General features: G+C 32.5%; 1 protein-coding gene across 2 annotated transcripts in view; it reads left to right on the top strand.

Moving 5' to 3' along the window:
- Positions 1–24685, top strand: part of LOC148305087 (uncharacterized) — a 32616-nt gene that overhangs the window by 1343 nt on the left and 6588 nt on the right. For both annotated transcript variants that reach the window (XM_088267264.1, XM_088267263.1), the window contains exon 2: positions 22732–22875. In XM_088267264.1, coding sequence (XP_088123390.1) covers positions 22732–22875 — 144 coding nt within the window. The remainder of the gene's footprint in view (positions 1–22731; positions 22876–24685) is intronic.

A 24685-nucleotide genomic window follows, 5' to 3' on the forward strand; every position in this document is an offset into this window, starting at 1 on the left:
CGATGGGTCGCACAAATTTTACTTATAACAATGTTATTAATAAAATTGTTTTGTTGTTCAGCAATCCGTGACGTCAACAACATAAATGTCTTATCCTCTTGATGCAACGGTCTACCCACACAGCAAACGTGGGGCTGATTTGGTGAACTCGAAAAGAAACCCGTCGCTTTAAAATTGTGTCGGTTAAAATCAGATTGACATTTGACGTGACTAGGTGAATACTGATCATCTGGACACATTGCATTGTTTTTTTTATTTAATATTTATTAAATATTAATCAAGTCCTTCGGTATTTCAAGATAATTCCAATGATTTCATTAATTGATTCGGCAATTACTTTGTGGTAATATCTATCTATTTTAAATTTAAGTTTTAACTGGTAAATTACAAGGTGATTCCAATTTTTAGACTACCAAGAATTTAGACATATTTGGTCTAAAACCAAAAATCAATGTTATTTATTCATGAAGCTTAGATATAAATGCAGAATTTCGCGCAATCTGAACAATATTCATTACTATATCTGGTAGTTTCTTCAAGAAATATTTTCTGTTCAAATTTACATAGGGCGAAAAACATTTTTTTACACCAGATATAAACTATAATTCTAGGGTAGGTATGCTCTCTGAATATCACTTTCTCAAATTCGTTATTAAGTTCACTCAATTTATATATTTACTTTCAAAAAGCATTAATTTAATATTAAACGATTATCCTCCATGTTAATGCATTGCGATTATTTAAATTAATAGGATATCAAAAAGTCTGAATATATTAATCAAAGATTCATTGCAACATCTGATTTGCAAATATAATAATAACTGAACTACTAACTAACTAACTAACCATCACGCCGCTTCCCCGCAGGAGTAGACAGAGAGAATAGAGCGCCACACCACTCTGTCCTTGCAAACATTCTTCGCCTCTTCCACGTTCATGCATCTCCTCGTACATACCCGCCGATTGTTACGACTCCTAACCTGACCACTTTCAAGTATTTGGCATACCTGATCGTGCCATGTTTTTCTCGGTCTTCCCCTGCTTCTTTTCCCGCTAACATTCGCCTCATAAATTTGTTTTACCGTTCTTTCCTCACTCATTCGTTCTACATGTCCAAACCATCTCAACACACGTTTCTTAATTTTATCGATAATGCTTATCTCAGCTTTGCATTCCTTCCTTATTTCACTATTCGTACATCTATCATACATCGTTTTGTCGCACATTCTTATGAAAGATCGCATTTCGACTGCATTCAGTCTACTTTCATCCTTCTTTTGCCAACTCCATGTTTCACTTCCATACATTAGAGTTGGAACCAGGACTCCGTTGTGCACTGCCAGTTTAGCTTCCGCCGATAGGTTTTTATTTGCTATAACTGATTTCAGTGCACCATTAACTTTGTTCCCAGCATTCACTCTCCTTTCTAAGTCTTTATCAATCTTTCCATCCCTAGAAAACATACTACCCAAATACATAAATATAATAACTGTAATATGCAAATTGCCGTATACTGTCATTACTCGTAAATTTCGCCATATAACGTTTTCGACAGAATTTTTTCTTGAATATTAATGTATTATTTACAACAGTTTGAGTGTGTCTAAATACTTGTTCACGGATCTTGATACATCGAAATAAAAGGGTCTCCGCTAAGTAAAAGCTTTCCCAATATTAGCAATATATGGCTCCAGTGAACCCACATGCATTAGATTAATGTCCGCCTTCGTAGTGTAATGGTCAGCATGTAATCGGCTACCATTCTGGAGGTCCCGGGTTCGATTCCCAAAGGGGGTAAAATAAATATAAGGGATTTTTTCACTGTAATATTTATTCAATATTACCCTGGACTGGTACCTGAAGTGGAGAGCTGATCACCTTTCCTTCATGTGTAAACGATCAAGATAACACTGCATTTATATGAAGCAGTGCCCTATGCACCATTGGGTGCGGATAAAGGTTTTTTATTATTATTATGTAGGAGTTCCAAAAATTGGACTAGTGTGATTGTCAATCATGGGTAGAATGGTGAATATTACACGTGTGTAATGTGATCACTTAACCACCCTATGAAAGGTTATAAGCCCCGTGAATAATCAGATTGAAATATTCTTTTATCTATGTTGAGAAGTCAAAAAAGTTCATTTTTGGTTATACAATTGAGTGAGCACTTAAACCAGCCTACGAGAGTTCATAAGGCCTGTACCCAGCCTCCATATTCTTCTTCATCTATGTCGAAATGTAATAAATGTAATATATTATTTGTTTATCTATATAGTCATATTTAGTGGGTTAATAACTCTATTTAAAATCATATTATATGTAACAAAATAACAACTATAGATTTTTTTCCACATATATTTTATTTGACTAGTCACCGGGTTTCGTTGTTACCGACATCATAACCAAACTGATCAACGAAACCCGGTCACTGGTCAAATAAAATATACGTGAAAAACTACTCGTATATATGTAGCTGTTATTTTATTATATAAAATGCAGTTCCACCAAGAAATGTCAGTACAAAACTTCAATCAAACAAAAACATATCAACATTTTGAGTGTGTCCAAATACTTATTCACAAATCTGGATTATCTCCAATTATAGGAGTTTTTTTCATCTCACCAATAGATGTCTCTAGTGAAGTCCTAGTGATTCAAGAACAATGTTTCAAAATTGGTTCGTATATATATATATATATATATATATATATATATATATATATATATATAAATACATATATATATATATATATATATAAATACATATATATATATATATATATATATATATATATATATATATATATATATATATATATATATATATATATATATATATATATATATATATATATATATATATATATATATATATATATATATATATATATATATATATATATATATAGAACTTCCAAGAATTTGAGTAGTGTGGTCGTCAATAATGGGTAGAATTGGTGAATGTTAAACGTTGATTATCTTTTTAAAATTAAACATTTGAATATGCCACTATGTTACACGTGTGTAAAGTGATCACTTAAGCTACCCTATGACGGTCATCAGCCCGGTAAATGCCCAGACTTCCATATTCTTCTTCATCTTTGATGAGTTGTCAAAAAAATAATATGAAAACCATATCAATTGATATTCAGCGACACGCGTGTTTTAACGGTCGTAATTTATTATCCTAATGTATGTCAAATGACGATGCGTACCCAATACCTGATCTTTCTTCTTCAGCATTCAAGGACAGATCCTCCACTGCTGGATATAGGCCTCTTCCGTATCTTTCTATTTCCTTCGGTCAGTTGTTGCTTGCAGCCAATTTTTACCCCCACAGCGGCTATGACGTCGGACCATCTTTTTGAGGCCTTCCGACGCCTCTCTTTTTCTCCAAAGGTTTCCATCTTAAAATTTCAGGGGACCACCTTGTGGGTCCTGTCTTGCAACCGACGTAATTAAAAAATGAGACAAAATAAAGCCGTACAAAAATATTTATTAGGGTTTATGGAAAGTAATATTTATAATAATTTATCTTTAGGTGGTTGAAGAGTTCAAGCTGCATTCTAACGAGCGCAATTTTAAAAAAAAGTCGTGCTAAGATAGTTTGAGCATGCGAATCGAAAGAGTGAAGAATAAAGTAAAACAAATTTATGAGGTTGGTAGTAGAAGCAGAGGAAAACCGAGGAAAAACTTGTTATGATCAAGTATTTCAAATACCTGAAAAGGAAGTGGCCATATCAGGAGTCGGAATAATCGGCGTGTATGTATGAGGAGATGCATGAATATGGAAGTGACGAATAATGTTTTTAAAGACAATGGTGTGGCGTTCTGTTCTCTCTGCCTACCCCTGGCGCGGTGGTTACATAGTTAAATAGTTATGATTGTCGTGATCATGACACAAGGCATTTAAATTGCGTCTCGTCGGCCACCGGAGGCTGACACTTTGTACCTTATATTATCTTCATACGACCAATATAAGGTACAAAGTGCCGGTCACCGGTGGCTGACACTGGCAGTCAATGTGTTAAGGGTCAAAGAGCAGCATACGGCTCGCGAACCACGGTTTTCCAACCACTGCCACAGATGAACACATCATTAAATAGTTATTTAATCAGCGGTGCACGATTCGAGTGGGAGGATTATCTCGTTTGTGTACAAATTACAAAATCAAATGTGCTTTTAACACTCCTTACCTTGGCGTCCCAAAAGGAAGACGAAAAGGTCTCATGCCTAAAGAGACGTGACGCATTGCAGGTATTTCTCAAGTTTGTTTGATAAATCATCACTCTAACTTATTTCCGGTGCGATTATGAAATAAAATGAATAGGAAATCCTTATTTCAAATGAATCTCTTCATTTTTGACATGCATGAAAGAAAATATTTAATTCTGCGCATTTATTTACAGGGCTTACGACCGTCCGGCAGTCTGGTTTTGAAAATGAAAGCGACTACGACAGTTTAGCGTGATCGAATTTAAGCGCAACGTGTTCACGCACCGATCAAGAGCTCGGCTGTCCAAACTCCAAAACACAGTATAAGGAACATTTTTTTGTAGTACGTTTTTTTTGCATTTTTGGACTAAATATATTCTACTTAATCCAAAAATGCAAAAAAAACGTACTACAAAAAAATTTCTCTTACTGTGTTTTAAGTTTGGACAGCCGAGCTCCGACCCGAAGAAAGACGGACAAAAGCACAAGCCAATCCAAGCCAATCATCGTTTTAAAACGCTAAAACGTGCCGGACGGTAAAATTCCGTGTAATTTCGTGTAGTGGACAAACGCCCATAGGCTTGGGATAGTGATTTTATGACTTTATATACGTGTAAAATTCACCAATTCAAGCAATGGTTGACAACCATACTGCTCAATTTTTATAACTCCTAGATACTCGTATATTGATCAAAATCGTGACACAATACGGCTGTCCAAACTTAAAACACAGTCAGGGACATTTTTTTTTGTAGTACGTGTTTTTGCATTTTTGGACTAAAAAGAATCTACTTAGTCCCAAATTGCAAAAAAAACGTACCACAAAAAAATGTGCCTTACTGTGTTTTGATACCTTTTCTTCAAAATGCAAAAACAAAACTTTTTTTCCTGTAGCGGGTAAATATTAAGTTTAAAATATGCCGCTTTTGCTGGGATATAGTACATTTTCTAAGCTTTCCGAAAACATGCACAACTAAAAATCACGTTTTTTTTTATTTATGACCTTTTTAAAAAGAGTGAGCGATATGTGAAAGAAGGTGTAAATCAAAGGATATACACAACTTCGGAAATTTAAGTAGTGTGGTTGTCAATCATGGGTGGAATGGTGAATGTTGCACGCGTGTAAAGTGATCACTTAACAAGCATATGATAGATCATAAGCCCTGTAAAGCCCAGTCATCCACATTCTTTTACATCTTTGTTGAGATGTCAAAAAAGTAAAATACTAGGTATTCTTCGAAGTGAAGACAAAGACTGCAACTAATGGCAGAAACGTGTTTTTTAGTTCTTATCTTAAACCCGCCATAAAAGACTCCCATGACAGGAAGTGCTGTGTGTAAAAATGCCATTATGTATACATATATGTATTATAAGATACCTACAAGTTTAACGGAAGCAGTTACACTAAAGACAAACAAGAAATATTATAATTTCTTGTTTGTTTTGAATAAATTGAGAAATTTAATAGCGAAAGAATATTAATGAAAATGTGTTTCAAACCATTGTGAGCAGTGTTTGAAGTATGATCAAATTATGAATTACTTATCCTATTATGTTTTTAGATTCGATTAGGGAAAATTAAATCGGTAATTATTATGCATAATTAACATGATTTTTATGACATCTCAACAAAGATGAAGAAGAACATGGAAGTCTGGGCATTTACGGGACTTACGACCGTCATAGGCTGATTTAAGTGATCACTTTACACAGCGTAACATTCACCAATTCTACCCGTGATTAATAACAATACTAATATTTTTTTTAAACTTATAGACATATTGATCAAACACGGCATGCGCCAGTTCACTATAGACATCTATGGTGGGATGAGGAAAGCTTTTATTAAGCAGAGACTCTTTAACTTGTATGTGAGGTCCGAATCCTGGATTATATATTCACATACTTGAGAAACATTGACACAACGTTGACACAAGTACCCCTTTATCTTAGGGAATTTTATAAGGGTTTAATGTTTTAAGTTGTAGTTTTTCGTTTTAACTAGCGGAAATGGCTTTAATGAGTCATTTAAAATTGATATACAATTTAAAAACATTAAATTCCCTATAACCTCCCCTCCGATAACGCTTCTACCTATCTCAGCGTTATGGGGGGGTTAACTGTACTTGTTCACAAATCTGTAAATGGCCAGACATCCATATTCTTCTTCATCTATGTTGAGATGTCAAAAAATAGTTCAATTGTTTGAATAAAAATATCATTAATTATTTTTTATCGTTTGTGAAGCGGTCATTATTTATTGATACGTTCCGGCTGCTGAGGTAGCGGTCCAAGTCACTTCATACATTACCCACAACGCGCGAACATTCCTTGGGTCTACAGTTTAATTTAATTTAACTTACTCCGGTTTCGACATAATCTCATTAAATAATATGCAGGTGGCTTGACTTTGTATTTAATTTAACGAATTTGCATAATTTGCCACATCATTATAGTAGATACACAATCGTTAATATCTTTAGGATCTACGAGATATTTTCATACTAGAAAAGAGATTGTTCAATGAATTATTTTGATACTAGACTAGATTTTAATTCAATGAGATATTTTGACTACAGGCAACAACAAAACTAACGGGATGTTTTAATTCTAAACAAAAAAGAAAAAGGAATTTTTGATAAATATAGAAAAAGTAAAAGGGATAATTTGGTTAAAACATAAGGAATAAAAACATATTTTGGTTAAGACACAATGAATAAAGGCACATTTTGTTTTATTTGAATCGGATAGTTATATTTGGTATTATTATTATTATTTAAATAAATACTTAAATATACCACTTTAATGAGTTTTATTTATATATACGACTAGTTTCCAAAACTTACAGATGTTTTCTTCTTCTGGTAAAACTAACTAAAATAAATAAATATAGGGAAGGGGGGTTAAGGAACAAGATTTTTTGTAAAAGGAAACATTGATAATAATGGTGACGTATTTTGTCGTGTTTCAAAATAAGTGGTAATATCCATCAATTTTTAATTTAATTTTTACTTGGTAAATACCATTATTTATTAAAATCCATTGTGATATTGAAATACGTGTCATAATATATTTTAAGAAATTGTGGTATTAAATAAAAAAAAACTTAAATAAAAAAATGATATTTTGATACTAAAAATAATAAATAAAAGGATATTTTGATACCAGACAGATTTTTTTAAAGAATATATTTTGTATGATGATTGGTAGATGATTTCAAGTTATGTATCTAACCGAATTTTGAACGTTTTTATATGTACACATTGGAATGACTCACGCCTCTCGGTATTTTTGTGTTCGTATTTACAAACAAACCGGTATTTGAACAGTTTGTCACGTCACTCTTACTTTTGCCGAAAGTTATTAACAGAACACGTTTGATGCTAATTCAACAAACGCCACATTTTCAAAGCGTGACTAAGAAAAGAAAAGGCCATAAGACGACACGTAAAGATGTCGCAGACAATGGACGGTCGTTGTATTGTCAACAGACAGTCAAACTACGAAACTACAATTAATGTATTCTGTAACAAGAATCGACATGGAAGAGAGAATACCAACTGGAATTGAATTCGTTGAACTGCAGCCAATTGCATTGAAAGATTATACAAATTTTTGATTCTCATAAATTGGTGAAGCTGGGTTTGCTCTGGTCCATTCTGAGCCTCGAGGAAAATATATGCGGAATTTAAGGGTACTTTTGTTTATTTTGTGTTGGTGCATGCACACACAGATGAGGTTAGGTATTTCTAAGTTCTGCCTATATCTTAAGGGTCACCTCTGAGTTTTTCTCTGAGTATATCTTTATGATTTTCTTTCTAATTCTTTTGCTCGGTATATATAGATATTCCGAGATTAGTCTATAGAGATTCGTGTCCAAGTTTATCTTTACGTGTATTTCTAAGTTTTACTATGTATTTTAGTATGTATATCTTTATATTTCTCTAAGTTTATCGCTATCTGTATCTCAAGGGTCATCTGTAAGTTTTTCTCTTTGTATCTTCAGGATTTTCTTTAATTTTGTTTTTCGGAATATCTACAGATTCATCTCCAAGTTTATTTCTATGTGTATCTTTGCGTATCTTGGGGTTTTTTATGAGTATCTTTTTAGGTATGTATATTTGTTTATTTCTAGGTTCTCCTTCAAGATTATCTATTAGTTCATCCATCTCTGATTTCTCTAAGTACATCGATCTATGATTGAGTTTCTGAGCGTACCATTTATGGTATAAAGTGCTTAACCACTGTCGAAATACATGTTTTTTTAAATCATTATTCTCTTCCGCATCCAAATGGTGCACAGGGCACCGCTGTTAACTCCATCGTGATTACCTAAGGTATAGTGATTAGTCCTAGGCTTCAAATCCAAGGATACATGGTATCATATATGATAAAAATAGTGATGGACCAATGTCTGTGTCCTAGCTTGGTTTATAGTACCAATGTGACATAAATCAAGCTAGGACGCAAAATCCCGAACCCTCTTCTAGTGGAACAGAAGGTCTGTTGATGACAATTGAGTTTTACGTGGTTTCCTCTTAGCAACGAGCAAATGTTGACAAGTTCCTGATTGGCTCACACTAGACTATCCTCCTGTTCCAAACAAAGAATAAAATACAACATCTTTTTTTAGTTAGAAGAAACATAAATCCACCTTAATGATTTATAAACCTTGTAAATAATATAAGCAAGATCTTTTGAAAAATCCAAGGATATACGAGGAAAATTATCCTCCATATAATTCTCAATTTCTGAAGTTAATTTAATATCGTTCCTAGTTTTATCGATTACAAACCCGTTTGTATAGCAAAATAATTATCGCTTATGCATTTTCAATGCAGCGAGGCTAAGAATTAACAGGAAGGTATTTTTATTTATTTCAATAAATTCTGGAATCCAGTCTTAGCAATGCAGTTATCCACACCATGCAAATATGTACCTACGGACAGATGATAATAAACTAGATTATAACTGCACATCCTGACAGAAATGTAACTAACGGTTCAATTCGTTATTCAGATATATTATACAATAATTAGTCAGCAGGAAATTATTCAATAAATCATAACGTTTAGTTGGTCGCAAGATGTTGCTTTTTAGCTTATGGTCACTCTAGCTAAAACTAATCCCGTTTTGCGTACATTTAAAATATATATTACGTCCGTTTGAACGGGATTTACGTGCAACGGGAATTAATTTTTGAAATAAATCATACTTATAAATGGTATACCATTATCAGAAGCACATTTTATTTTTACAATTTCGGGTCAAAAAGGAATTTCAAAAGTCGGAAAAGGTCCGAGTTATTCAACAAGCAAATAATGGTTTCTTTCAAGGTATCATGGAAATTGACAATTTATTTTTGATCGAAATTAAGAATTGAAAAATTGACGTAAAAATAAATGATCAAATAATTAATCAGAAAAAGATACATTATATATATATATATATATATATATATATATATATATATATATATATATATATATATATATATATATTTATATATATATATATATATATATATATATATATATATATATGTATATATATATATATATATATATATATATATATATATATATATATAAATATATATATATATATATATATATATATATATATATATATATATATATATATATATATATATATATATATATATATATATATATATATATATATATATATATATATATATATGTATATATATTTATATATATTTATATATATATATATATATATATATATATATATATATATATATATATATATATATATATACATATATATATATATATATATATATATATATATATATATAAATATATATTTATATATATATATATATATATATATATATATATATATATATATATATATATATTTATATATAAATATATATATATATATATATATATATATATATATATATATATATATATATATATATATATATATATGTATATATATATATATATATATATATATATACATATATATATATATATATATATATATATATATATATATATATATATATATATATATATATATATATATGTATATATATATATATATATATATACATATATATATATATATATATATATATATATATATATATATATATATATATATATATATATATATATATATATATATTGCTTTTCATTTGAAGATCAAATTTTAAAAGCAATCGTGAATACGCTTACAATAAGTTTATAAATCTGAGAGTCATTCTGATCGACTCCGATCCATTCCCAACATTGCAAATTTTTTCTAAAGATATAACTCGTTACTCGATTCGTTTCCAATTCAAGGTCATTTGTAAATAAGAAAATGTGAGACTAAATTTACACCACAAATCATTTTACCGGGAGAAGTCATTCATTCATAATACACGTAATTACCAAAATGGTTCTCTTTGTAACACCGTGGGATTTTTCCAATTTAATTGTAGGCCAATTACGACTATATCAATATTTCTCAATGCGATACTACAGTATCTACTCAATGAATTAGGGCCACCCAATATTTTTTTGAATACTCTGAAATCTTTTGGATTATTACCCATTATTTTACATAAATACTTTAAGTTTTCTATTGACATCTAATATCATGTATATTACCTTCAATAATATGTAAAATATACCTGGATTATTTATGCCTTTACAAAATTTCAAACCCTTTTTCTGAGAAAGGTCCCTAATTAGCACAGGTAGACAGATAGTTGAAAGTTCAAAAAATAGTCCTATCTCATTTATTAGTGAAGTTTCTTGAGTTCTGGTTGTTGTTTTGTTCAGAGAGGTTATATAGTTATCGTGTCTTGTGAAAAAAACTTCATTTTTAATTTTAGTTCATAAAGTATAATTTTTTTTTTGTAAACACAAGTGTTTTTTTTGGAAAGGACAAAATGGGAAAAAGTAAAGTCATTTCTGAGGAAAAAAAGTCTAGTGTTATAGTGCTACTGAAATTAGGAATACTATCTAATAGAGAAATTTCAAAAAAAGAAAACGTTTCTCGTCAAACAGTGGACAGATTTTCAAAATCAATAAAAAATTAGTCACCCGCCACCAGCAATCGGCGAAAGAACTGTCGTAGGATTAGAAAAACAACACCGAGGGCTGATCGAAAAATCGTTCAAAGTGCCTTAGAAACCCGTAGTGCATCAGCAAAAACATTAAAAATAAAATTGGAAGAAGAGGGTATAAATATATCGGTATCAACACTGAGGCGACGTCTTTACGAAGTAAATCTGAAATGCAGGCGCCCTGTAAAAGTACCAAAATTGACACCACGAATGAAAGCGGATCGATTAAAATGGGCCAGGCTACATCGAAATTAATCGGTAGATGATTGGAAAAAGGTATTTATTTTAATTGAATTTTCAACATATCATTTTAGTAAATAAACCTATATATTTAAATTAAACTTAAATTTTCATTATTTTTCAGGTCATCTTTAGTGATAAGTGCCGGTTAGAAGCCGTGACAGAGAGCCGTCGATTCGTCAGGAGAACACAAATGGAACGTTACAATGAGGTCTGTGTGGTAAAAGTTATCAAACACCCCCCTGCAACAATGATATGGTCATGTATTATTAACAATTTACCTGGACCGTTGTTTTTCGTGGAAGGAACAATGAACCAAAATTCCTATAAGCAGGTCCTCGAACGAATTTTATTGCCCTTCTACCATACACTCGACCCAACAGAAGGTCCATACACCTTCATGCAGGATGGGGCACCTTGCCACCGGGCTAAATCAATAATAAAATTTTTGTCCAACAAAAATCTGCCTTGCTCCCCTGGCCTGGAAATTCTCCGGACCTTAATCCTATAGAAAACGTATGGAGCATGTTAAAAATAAGGTTTACTCATTTCCAAATCCGACAGTAGACTGTCTAAAAAAAATATTCAAAAAATTTGGTCAGAAGACGAAGAAATAAAAAACATGATACAACAGTGCATTTTAAGTATGCCAAAAAGAATTGAGGCAGTTATTTCTGCCAAAGGTGGAAATACTAAATACTAACTATATTTATATGAAAATATATGCATAATTTAAGCGTAATAAAGTGTTCATGTGTAAATAAAATTCAATGTTGTTTTATTCAAGGTTTTCTCTGAGTTATTTCTGTTTGAATTGAGAAATTGAACAAAATTCTGCGTGGCCCTAATTCATTGAGTAGATACTGTATTTGTGTGTTTCGTCGGGTCATTTTGTCCGCCCCGTAGTGTAGTGGTCAGCACGTTTAGCTAGCGCGTTAGATTCGATTTTTAAGGGGGTCAAAATGAATGTATGTGATTGTTCACTTGTCAATTTAATATTGCCCTGGAATGGTACCTGAAGCGCAGGGCTGATCAGCTTTCATTCGTGTGTTTAGCATCACATTTAAGATAATATAACATGTATTGATCCGCCTCTGTGGTGTAATAGTTGAGTGTGTTAAATTATTTTAAAATAAAAAAAAATTGTCCGCCTCCGTAGTGTAATGGTCAGCACGCTCGGCTACCGTTCTGGAGGTCCCGGGTTCGATTCCCAAGGGGGGTAAAATAAATATAAGTGATTTTTTCACTGTCATATTTATTCAATATTACACTGGACTGGTACCTGAAGCGGAGGGCTGATCACCTTTCCTTTATGTGTAAACGATCAAGATAACACTGCGTTTATATGACGCAGTGCCCTATGCACCATTGGGGTGCGGATAAGGGTTTTATTATAATTTTTTTTATTATGTTAAATTAGATATTCCTCTTGTCTTACAATGATCCATTTATTTTTAATTAATGTTTTACTTAGAAATACCACTTATCATTCACAATTATTATCCCGTGGACTGAAATACAATTTACACCCAAAAAACATAAACGTAGACTTACAAGAATTAGCAGTAGACACTGAAGTTGCGCTTTACAAACAATTGTCATCGTTTAAGTACAAATGTGCAGAAATAATAAAAATAATGTGCCCCGACCCATAAAACAGTGAAAACAAAAAACAAAAGTGATTGGGATGTAGCTTCATCTATAAAGGACTTATTAGTTACCAACAAACAAACCTTAACAAAAGCAAGTGATATTTACTAAGTAAAACATTAATTAAAAATGAATAGATTTTACCACAAAGTGACTGCCGAATCAATTAATGAAAAGATCCATTCATTGAGATCGCTTAATAAATTGGATGTTAGGTTCCATCTTAATTATCACATATACCATGTTTTAAAGTCACTATTTTATTTCAAATAAACAAGCTGTTCTGGGTTTATATATTACACGCATCATTCGTACATATTGGATTAAATTTTCGTGTGATATTTACCAAGGATAACAATACATTGCTACGGCTCTGGTTGGAACAATGGGAGACAATGCAACGATTTGAACATAACAAAAAACAACGCAAAGGTACGTCATGCATGTAACAAAACTTAATAGTTTCACAGTATTCGAGAAAATTCTCGCGGTTTTCATCATTTTTAACCACAATTTATTTATTTATAATTTATAAAATAACATATCGCTCACTCCTTTCAAATACGTCATATATAAAAAATCGTCAATTTTCAGTTGTGCATGTTTTCGGAATGCCGAGAAAGTTTACTATTATATATCCCAGCATAAGCAACATATTTTTAACTTTATATTTACCCGCTGTAGCGGGGCAGAAAGTGTTGTTTTTGCATTTTGAAGAAAAGGTATTGTTTAATTATTTTTTTAAATATACTTAATATTTTTCAAATGGAGAAAAAACATTCAGGTTTTACCTAAAAAGATCCGTTGCACAGTAAAAAGTTCAATAAAGGGCTTGATATTTATTTTTAATACATTTTATTATATTTTTAAACTTTAAAAACGATCTCCTGAAAAATCAAGTTTTTTTTTTAAATATATATCTCTTGCACATCGGGGACTGGTCCAGGATAATATTAAATAAATATTGTAGTGTAAAATCAGTAATATATATTTTCATCCCCCCCTCCCTGGAATCGAGCCCGAGACCTCCAGCACGATAGGTAAACACACTAACCATTGCACCACGGAGGGAGACTTTTAACTCTAAGGAGTTAAAACTCTTTTATTAGTATGTGAGGTCCGAATCCGAATAAAAAGCTTCTTTCATCTCACCAATAGATGTCTCCAGTGAAGTTCTAGTGATTCAAGAATAATGTTTCAAAAATTGGTTCATATATATAGATCTTCTAAGAATTTCAGTAGTGTGGTTGTCAATAATGGGTAGAATTGGTGAATGTTACACGTGTGTAAAGTGATCACTTAAACCAGCCTATGATTGTCGTCAGCCCCGTAAATGCCCAGACTTCCGTATTCTTCTTCATCTTTGATGAGTTATCAAAAAAATTATATCAAGATTTAAATACCTACCTATATTTAGTGGCATGAACAGAGTATGTTGGTATAAATATCTGCTCATTTGGAAGATCAGCATTAAATGAATCAGCTTCATAGATCATTAATGAGAACAGACAGTTCTGATTCCAACTCTTGATTTCAAATATTAAACCGCCATTTTAAGCCGAGAAACGTTGACAGAGATTTTACTTTTTATATTCAGGTTACATCAACGTGTCTCGTGTCGGAATGCAATGAGACATTTCCGCAACAGATGCCACGGATACGATTTTCATCACGTAACTCCTAGTCGGCAAAATAATTTAAATACTTAATAGTTTTATTTAGGCATTAATTCATGTCCGCCTCCATAGTGTGGTGGTTAGCGCGCTAGGCTACCATGCTGGAGGTCCCGGGTTCGATTCCCAAGACTGTCAAAATAAATATTAGTGATTTTTCACTCTAATATTTACTTAATATGACCCTGGACTGGTACCTGAAGCGGAAGGCTGCTCACCTTTCCTTCGTGTAATTAACGATCAAGATAACACTGCTTCTATACGATGCAGTGCCCTATGCACCATTGAGGTGCGGATAAGAGTTAGAAGAAGAAGAAGAATATAAAGGAATCTGCCATTTTATATTTTTTGACATCTCAACATAGATGTAGAAGAATATGGAAGTCTGGGTATTTACAGGGCTTATGACCTGTCGCAGGTTGGTTAAGTGATCACTCTATTCTCCATTCTCCAAGTGTGGTCGTCAATCATGGATCGATCATATGATCGATCTCATGACACAGTACATATCGCTCACTCCTTTCAACAACGTTATATAGGGTCCGCCATCTAAAGTTTTTTTTTTCAACTAGTGCTTATTTCGTGAATGGTAACACTTAGCTCATGTCTGATTTGACAGATAATTAGTTTTATCCTTCCGCTGAGCGAATATGGTTGTGTATACGCTTGAACAACGCTGGGAAATATTGCGACATTACTTTGAAAATCATGGTAATGTTGCAGAATGTGTGCGAAAATTGCGTACGGTTTTTGGAAGAAGAGAAGCACCGTCAGCTCCGTATGTTCGTTATCTTGTGAAAAAAGTGAAAGAAACTGGCATCCTCATCGATAAACCAAAGCGTGAAAAGCCAAAAACAGTGCGTACACCCGAGAATATCGATGTTGTGGCAGAAAGTGTGCGTGAAGCGCCATCAACATCAATTCACCGTCGTTCTCAACAATTGAACATTTCGGAGACATCATTGAGACGAATTTTGCATAAAGACCTTGGTATGACGCCATACAAAGTCCAATTGGTTCAGGAGTTGAAGCCAACTGACCATCCAATGCGTTTTCGCTTCGCTGAGTGGGCCTGCGATCGACTTACAGAAGATGCCGATTTTGCCAAAAAAATCATCTTTTCGGATGAAGCTCATTTTGATCTTGGCGGGTATGTAAACAAGCAAAATTGTCGTATTTGGGGCACAGAAAACCCGCACGCATACATTGAAAAGCCGGTACACCCAAAACGAGTCACTGTTTGGTGCGGATTTTGGTCCAGAGGCATAATTGGGCCATTTTTCTTTGAAAATGAGCAAGGAGTGGCCGTTACAGTCAATGGCGATCGTTATCGGGCCATGTTGAACGGATTTTTGTTAACAAAAATTGAAGAGGAGGATATTGGCAACATTTGGTTTCAACAGGACGGCGCTACGTGCCACACAGCCGAAGCTACACTCGATGTTTTGCGCCCTGTTTTTGAAAAAAAAAAAGTTATTTGGCGGACCCTATATATCAAAAGACTTGATTTTTCAGGAGATCGTTTTAAAGTTTTAGAATATAATAAAATGTTTTAAAAATAAATATCAAGCCACTTATTGAACTTTTTACTATGCGGCAGATCTTTTTAGGTAAAACCTGAAGGTTTTTTCTCCATTTGAAAATATTTAGTATATTCAAAAAAATAATTAAACAATACCTTTTATTCAAAATGCAAAAACAATACTTTCTGCCCTGTAACGGGTAAATATTAAGTTAAAAATATGCCGCTTTTGCTGGGATACAGTACATTTTCTGGGCATTCCGAAAACACGCACAACTGAAAATTGACGATTTTTGAAATATGACGTTGTTGAAAGGAGTGAGCGATATGAGTTCACAACAGCCATCTTTGTTGGATTGAGGAAAGCTTTTTATTAAGCAGACTCTTTTATTTGCATGCAAGATCCGAATCCCGGATTATTTTAACATACTGGTAAACGCCTGTAAACATGATTTTGCACGTGTGAAAATTTCCGATCAATGACAGGTCGTAAGCCCCGTAAATAACTAGACTTTCATGTCAAAAATGTTAAATAACTCCTAAGCGAAGAACCGAGATTTGTGAACAAGTATTTGAACACACTCAAAATGTTGTGAACTGATATTTTGTCTTGTTTTCAAAAGATCGACTGTTGTTTTTTAAAAATTAGAAAAAACATCCAAAAATAATGAAACAGTTATTTATTACTATAGAATATTGAATTTTGTATGTGATTCATGTCCTGAGGGTTTAAACGTAGGTACCTATACAATCTGATACCCTAGTTATATATAACGGTACCTCTTCTTGCATATAAAAACTGCTTAAACGCATTAATCTTAGTAAATCGATGTTTTTTTCCAAATTCCACATTCCTATGTAAATGAAACAATGAAAAAGTCACCAAATATGTGTGTTACACCGCACCTAGAAGACGTTCCTACGCGGTTTGTCTTTTCAGTTGTATGATGACGACATCTTGTGTGTGTAAACATTATTGTGTTTGAGCCATTTAGCATAATTATCCTATGGAGAACTCTCGAATCTAGAGATCTATCATCGCTACCGTTGTAGGTGTGTTGCCATCACCGTTCCTTCATTAATCACAAAAAAAGAACAATTGTTCAAGTACCTACCTACTGGTACTTTAAAAAAAAAAAATTTGATTCGCAATAAAAAATAATGGATAAATATCACGATGTGTGATTATTGGCTAATAAATGAATATGAAAAATCACAAGACTATCGGTAGCATTCTTATATGTAGAGAAATAAGGGATATTTGAAGGTTTAAACTTTAGATATTTTTATAAAACTAAAAACTTGCGTTCGCATACGTCATCAAATTTCCGTCATCAAACGTTTTATGACGTCATATGGTTTATAAAGCTCCAAAAGTAGTAGTGTGGATTGTTTGTTTACCACTACAATACCATTTGTGTACCATTTGTGTTAAACAAATATGGGGGGAGGGGGTGGGAGGGTTGACCATAGGCATCAATAAACAGAGCCGCCAATAATTAAGCAATGTTGCCAATATTAAAATAACTCCATCCTTTCTGTGACGTCATTCATTGCCAACTTACGAAAATAACGTAAGAAACCTAAAAATGTCAAACACACGCGTTACAATATAAAAAAATTGCGAAAATAATACCCCAATAATAGATCGACGAAGAGTGACAAACAGGGTTGCGCTTTTCTTTTCTTTTTTCGTTTTAAAAAATAATAGTTTATCGAATAGACCTAATTGTTACCTGTGAGAGTAGTACTATTGCATTTGCTCTTCTGGTCACAATCATCAATCGAATCGATGAAATACTTAGAAAATTAATACACTTGCATGCGATGTTCTGAACAAAGAAAGAAAACAAAGAGATAGTTATCTTTAAAACGAGAATTTTACATGTTTAAAAACACTTAATGACTACGTCTAGACTCTTCTCGCCTCTCGTTATAAGAGTCTAGACTCTTGTAGACAAAGAGTTTAGAGATTTAGAGAGATTTTAAGAGAATCTATGTATATATTTTACATACAAAGGATCAATATTGAAATTAGTAATGATTTTTTTTAATCTCGGGTGTAACCTCGAGAATTTAGTCTTCTCAGTAATCTCTAAAGATATTTTGTTAAACCCTTATTCGCACCCCAATGGTGCATAGGGCACTGCTTCATATAAACGCAGTGTTATCTTGATCGTTAACACATGAAGGAAAGGTGATCAGCCCTCCACTTCAGATACCAGTCCAGGGTAATATTGAATAAATATTTGAGTGAAAAATCACCTATATTTGATCCCCCCTGGAAATCGAACCCGGGACCTCCAGAACGGTAGCCGAGCTTGCTGACCATTATACTACGGAGGCGGACAAGATTAATATAGATTTATTATTAAAAATTCACATTTAAAAATCACAAAGGAACTTGATACAAAAACAATCAAGTATATGTTCGATCGAATTTGAAAGTAAGTCTTGAATTTATTGATCGCAAAATATGTTAAACGTAGCAAGAAAATATTATGATATCGGTAATTATGGCAAAGACGGAAATTGTGCTGCAATTTTGTGCAGTGAGTAGTGTCTAGTCACCCATAGCCATAAAATTAATTTAATACAAACCATGATTTTAGTAAAAGAGAAAATAAAATGATGATATTGAATCATTATTCTGATGAGAAAAAAAAGAAATTATTTTGACACAACTTGAAGATTTCTGAAAATGAAACAGATAATTATTATATTATTTTTTTACATCTCATCAAAGATGAAGAAGAATATGGAAGTCTGGGCATTTACGGGGCTGACGACCGTCATAGGCTGGTTTAAGTGATAACTTTACACACGTGTAACATTCACCAATTCTACCCATTATTGACAACCACACTACTCAAATTCTTGGAAGTTCTGTATATATGAACCAATTTAGAAACCTTGTTCTTGAATCACTAGAACATTCTCATGTGTGTGATTATAATCCAGGATTCGGACCTCACATATAAGAGTTTCTGTATAGTAAAAAGCTTCTTTACATCTCACCAATAGATGTTTTTCATCTCTAAAAGAAACTTCTTCATCAGCAGATTGCACATGTTATCATGAAATTGATTTTACAACGATTAAATAAACAGTAATAATTATGATATCATGTGTATTTTAGGTTAGATTCCAACTTGCGTTTACCGTTGATTACGGGTATCCTTTCCATACCAAATTAATTTGCAATTCGTTCGGTATCCAATCCTTGTACGCGCCCACAAGGAACAGGTAGGTACGCGAGTGTATTGAACTTCGCCAATACACGCCATAATATATTTATATCATTTAGCATTCGAAGCAGACAGGTACCCGCCTATTGATACCAAACATACTTGTCACAGCTAACTGTGAATACGCGATAGTAACGTTAATCAATAATAATGCAACGCGAGCGGGTACTTGTAATACTTTGCATAGTTCTATTAATAATATGATTACAGCTAGCAAAGACACGGCTATTCTGAATATTTTATTATTCTCACATTCTTACACGCTCAGTAACAATAATAAGTACTTATTTAAAGTATAAATCAATATGCGTTCATGTCATAAAAACTATTAGTCACTTACAAGTGAGATTAATTTATACTTATAAAGTAAATACTTCAAACTCAAATAAGATTTGTAAAATACTTTTTTTACGAAAGTTTAAATCACCCATTTTATTATTCCTTATATAAATTTAGCTAATACGAATATCATTACGATCAAATTCTTGTTTTTTTCTCTTTTTAAAATGTCTGTAAACGTCACTTTCTACAAACTTTTTGAGTTTATGAGACGTTTTTTGCAAAAAAATCCAAAGAGGATATAAAAAAATACCCTCAAATCGGTAATTCCAAATATAACGGTACCTACCTTTAGCAAGTACATACAATATATATCTTTTAGTTGTTATAAAGTTGGTAAACCTGACTAATTTTTTAAATTGCCATATCATGGTAACACTACAATAAGTAAATATTTTTGAAATGGCGGGACCTACATACCGTGAGTACTTACGATATATTTTTAAATCAAGTTCGCAGTTGATATCTCCAATTTCTGACGTTTGAAATTAATGATCTAGAATGGTTTTTGCGATCGATAAAATAAGGAAGAAAGCAATTAAATTAAGTTATCGGTATGTTATTTTTGTTTTATAATAACATACGCCGAAAGTATGTAATAAGATAATGTAACAGGTTTTTATTTTTTATTTTGTCGGGCGACCGATTTACCAATGTGCCTGGCTACAAGACAATTTTAAGCATAAAATAGTCGTACATATGTTTGTTTATTACTTTATACGGAATAAATGCAGTTAGAATCCAGATAAAATCAAAATAGAATCGCATCTGGAACATACTAGAATACATATTTAAACACAATTCCAGCAAAATGTATCTCATCGCAGATCCGACAAAAAGAGATCGACGATCATAGAACTTGACGTTCACCCATTGATATTTGATGAATCAAGTTTGGTATTGATATGATCTGTTTTGAAATTTGACTCTTTGAATTTCAGTTGGTGTGCACATATAATTGAGAGCACAAAGAATGTCTGGGAATTTACATTCGATAATTAAATGGCCTTGCTGCATTATATATCTTTATTCCATTAAATTTAATGTATTATATGCTTTCAATCTAATTAAACCTTGTGACGTAGATCAGCCGAGTAATTGCAGGTGGATATATAATATTTTTTCCCTTTTTGCTTTTCCTTTCTTATTATTATCAATTTGTAATTTATGTTTTTTTTAATGTTCAAGTACTATCTACCCTCTGATTGCAAACAGCTATATCGCTCACTTCTTTCAAAAACATTATATGTAAAAAACTTGATTTTGCAGGAGATTGTTTTTAAAGTTTAAAAATATAATAAAATGTATTAAAAATAAATATCAAGCCACTTATTGAACTTTTTACTGTGCAACAGATCTTTTTAGGTAAAACCTTAATGTTTTTTCTCCATTTGCAAAATATTTAGCATATTTAAAAAAATAATTAACACCTTTTCTTAAAAATGCAAAAACAACACTTTCTGCCCTGTAGCGGGTAAATATTAAGTTAAAAATATGCCGCTTTTGCTGCGATATAGTACATTTTCTGGGCATTCCGAAAACATGCACAACTGAAAATTTACGATTTTTGATATATGATGTTGAAAGTAGTGAGCGATATATGGTATCAAACGTTTAGACTGATATCACCAGTCTGTTTTTGGTTGGTTGGAAGATATTGCTTTTTAACAATGTACTTATTTCTTTTCTACACGTGAAGTTTAAATTTTAAAAAAAATAATTTATATCTAAAATATTTTTCTTCAAAATCAGTTGAAATATTTACACTTTCTTTGACTCTTAATCTGCATCCAATGATCCATAAAGCACTACATCGCAGACTTATTCTTCTTCATCTTTGTTGAGATATCAATATAAAAAACTCCTAAGTGTACAAACCCAGATTTGAGAACAAAATATAACAAAACAACATCAAATATTGTTTATTGATTTAGTTTTGTTATATTTAATTGCAGATTTCATCTATTGAAATGAAATCTCATTTAAGAATTTCACAAATTGATTCCGCAGTCACTTTGTGGTAAAATCGATACATTTTAAATTTAAGTTTTAATTGGTAAATACCATTTTTTCTTAAATTCTATTGTGACACGTGTTTCGATGCATTCCGCAACATTTTCAAAGACGGTATGTGAAGCTAAGTCCACATTTAAGAATTTCCAACCTATGCAAAAAAAGCAGGAAAAGTCCTCTCCAAGCACCAGAGCTCAGTCTTCTTTTTAGAGAGGCTCAGCGCAACTAAAATTATATGATTTTATTAACGTAGAAATGTATAAAAATTGTTTTTAATTGTATTCATATTTATACGGCACAAAAGCCTTTTACAATAGAATATAAAAACAATAAAGAACAGTTTATATTAAGTATTATCATTTTATTTTATTTTTTCACAAATATTTCAGTTTCATACTATTTCTGTGAGCCTAAGCGGCTCATTATTAGAAATAGGTATCAAATTGTGGTAGAGTGGGTTCAGACCGAGAAATTCTGACTCAAAAGAGTCCGCGACACTAACAACGGGACCACAACCCGACACTTGCACAAAAATATCGGTATATAGTTCAGTAGCTGTTAAGTTTAGTTTGAATGTTTGTATCAATTTCTTTCAACTGATTAATTGTAACAGGTCTTTAGTAAACCAAGTTGGATACTCTTTGTTGTATGTTGTAGGGCGTGAAGGTTGGGACATGACAATTTATTTTTTCAAAGATAAATATGATTTTTGAATAGTTTTTTTTCGTCTTTCAGATATCCTACACTATAGCGTTCGCGTACGAGCTGCTATGGATTCTGGAGTCAGAAGTGGGGCTACCCCCCCCGGCCTACTTCCTCGCCCTGTGCTACATCGGCGTGACTACCGCAACAGCTGTTCTCATACACGGACTAGCCACAGTAAGATCTTCATTCCCTGCACTGTTTTACCGACAGCTGTATGATCATTTTTTTGATATAATGTATTGTAATGAAGAATAAAATTTGTTCGCCTCCGTAGTGTAATGGTCAGTACGCTCGGCTACCGTTCTGGAGGTCCCGGGTTCGATTCCCAGGGGGGTCAAATAAATGTAAGTGATTTTTTTCACTGTAATATTTATTCAATATTACCCTGGACTGGTTCGAAGCGGGGGGCTGATCACCTTTCCTTCATGTGTAAACGATCAAGATAAGACTGCGTTTATATAAAGCAGTGCCCTATGCACCATTGGGGTGCGGATAAGGGTTTTATATATATATTATATGTAATTTTTTTCACATGAACTTTACTTGACCGGCAAGTAAGTTTCGTCGTAACCGACATCATCAGATTGGTGTGAAGCTAGTCAAAATTCTATGTTATATTCACAACAAGGCAGGAGTAGAAAACCATGATTTTATATATGTTTTCTGACAAAATTAATTTAAATTGAATGAGTTTAAGTATTGTATTATAATAATAATTACATGTAAGTTATGGTTATGGTTGAAGGCATGATTTGATATAATTATATGTTAGAAATGCATTTTTTATGTGAATTTACATAATATATGTATAGTTAAATCTGGAAACGTTGGTTGAGGACCCCTTCTACTGCTCATTAGTACGGGGAAGTCCTGTAACAGTTGAAACAGCTATTTTTTGGCAGTTACTTCTTATCGACATGACATTTAAGCATCTATTGTTCAATTAATTTAATAAAATTTATTTGCGTATGTTTTTTGTATCTTTAGTTTTGGTGAAGGTACTGCAAATCTTCCTTAAGATCAAAAGTGCTCCCTGACATCAAAAAGGTTCAGAACCACTGGTCTATATGTTTGTACTGTAATTTTAGTTAAAACATAAAAATATATCCTTGTTTCATTATATCATAATGATTGTTTTTAATGAAATTCATTGACCCACTCTGCCGTTACTTGCTTTGCAAAACATGTTGTAAAAAGTCAATATTTTTCATGTTATCACAACAACTGTGCAAATATAACTCAATTTAATAATTGACAAAAATATTATCTCTTATTATCCAGAGCATGCAAGTGTGTACTCTTATACTTATGTGTCATTTTGTTATCTGCAATCAACAATCCAATATACCTCTCTGTAGATTATTGTCCGCCTCCATAGTGTAGTGGTTAGTATGTTTGTTTACCGTACTAGTGGTCCTGGGTTCAATTCCCAGGGGAATCAAAACAATAGCAATAGATTTTTCATCTTTTTTATTTAAATTTCATCATACTTAATTACACATCAAAATAATGCGCCCTCAATGAGTTTTCCCAAGGCACATTTTACGACACTTAATAAAACTTTATGTGTGTTGACCCTCAAGATAACTGCGTTTATATGATGCATTGCCCTATGCACCATTAAGGGTGCAGATAAGGGTTTGAAGTAATGAAAAGTGACAATTGTTTCGCCTAGTTATGGCACTTTCAAATGAACATTTGTTTGAAAATGCCATACATGAAGGCGAAACAATTGTCACAAAATTGATTATAATCGTCATCATCATCATCATCATCAGCCTGTGTTCGTCCACTGTTGAACGTAGGCCTCCCGCATGAGTCTCCATCCTCTTCGATCCTCCGCCTTCCGCATCCAGGTCACTCCCGCTATTCTTCTTATATCGTCAGTCCATCTTGTAGGGGGTCGGCCGATGCTTCGTTTGCCAGTTCTTGGGCGCCATTTATATATATATGTGTTTTTTAAACAATAAAATACAACTTAGTA

Source organism: Brachycentrus maculatus, unplaced genomic scaffold, assembly GCF_059751285.1.
Source record: "Brachycentrus maculatus isolate JH-2025_06_01 unplaced genomic scaffold, ASM5975128v1 h1tg000286l, whole genome shotgun sequence".
NCBI classification, from domain to species: Eukaryota; Metazoa; Arthropoda; class Insecta; order Trichoptera; family Brachycentridae; genus Brachycentrus; species Brachycentrus maculatus.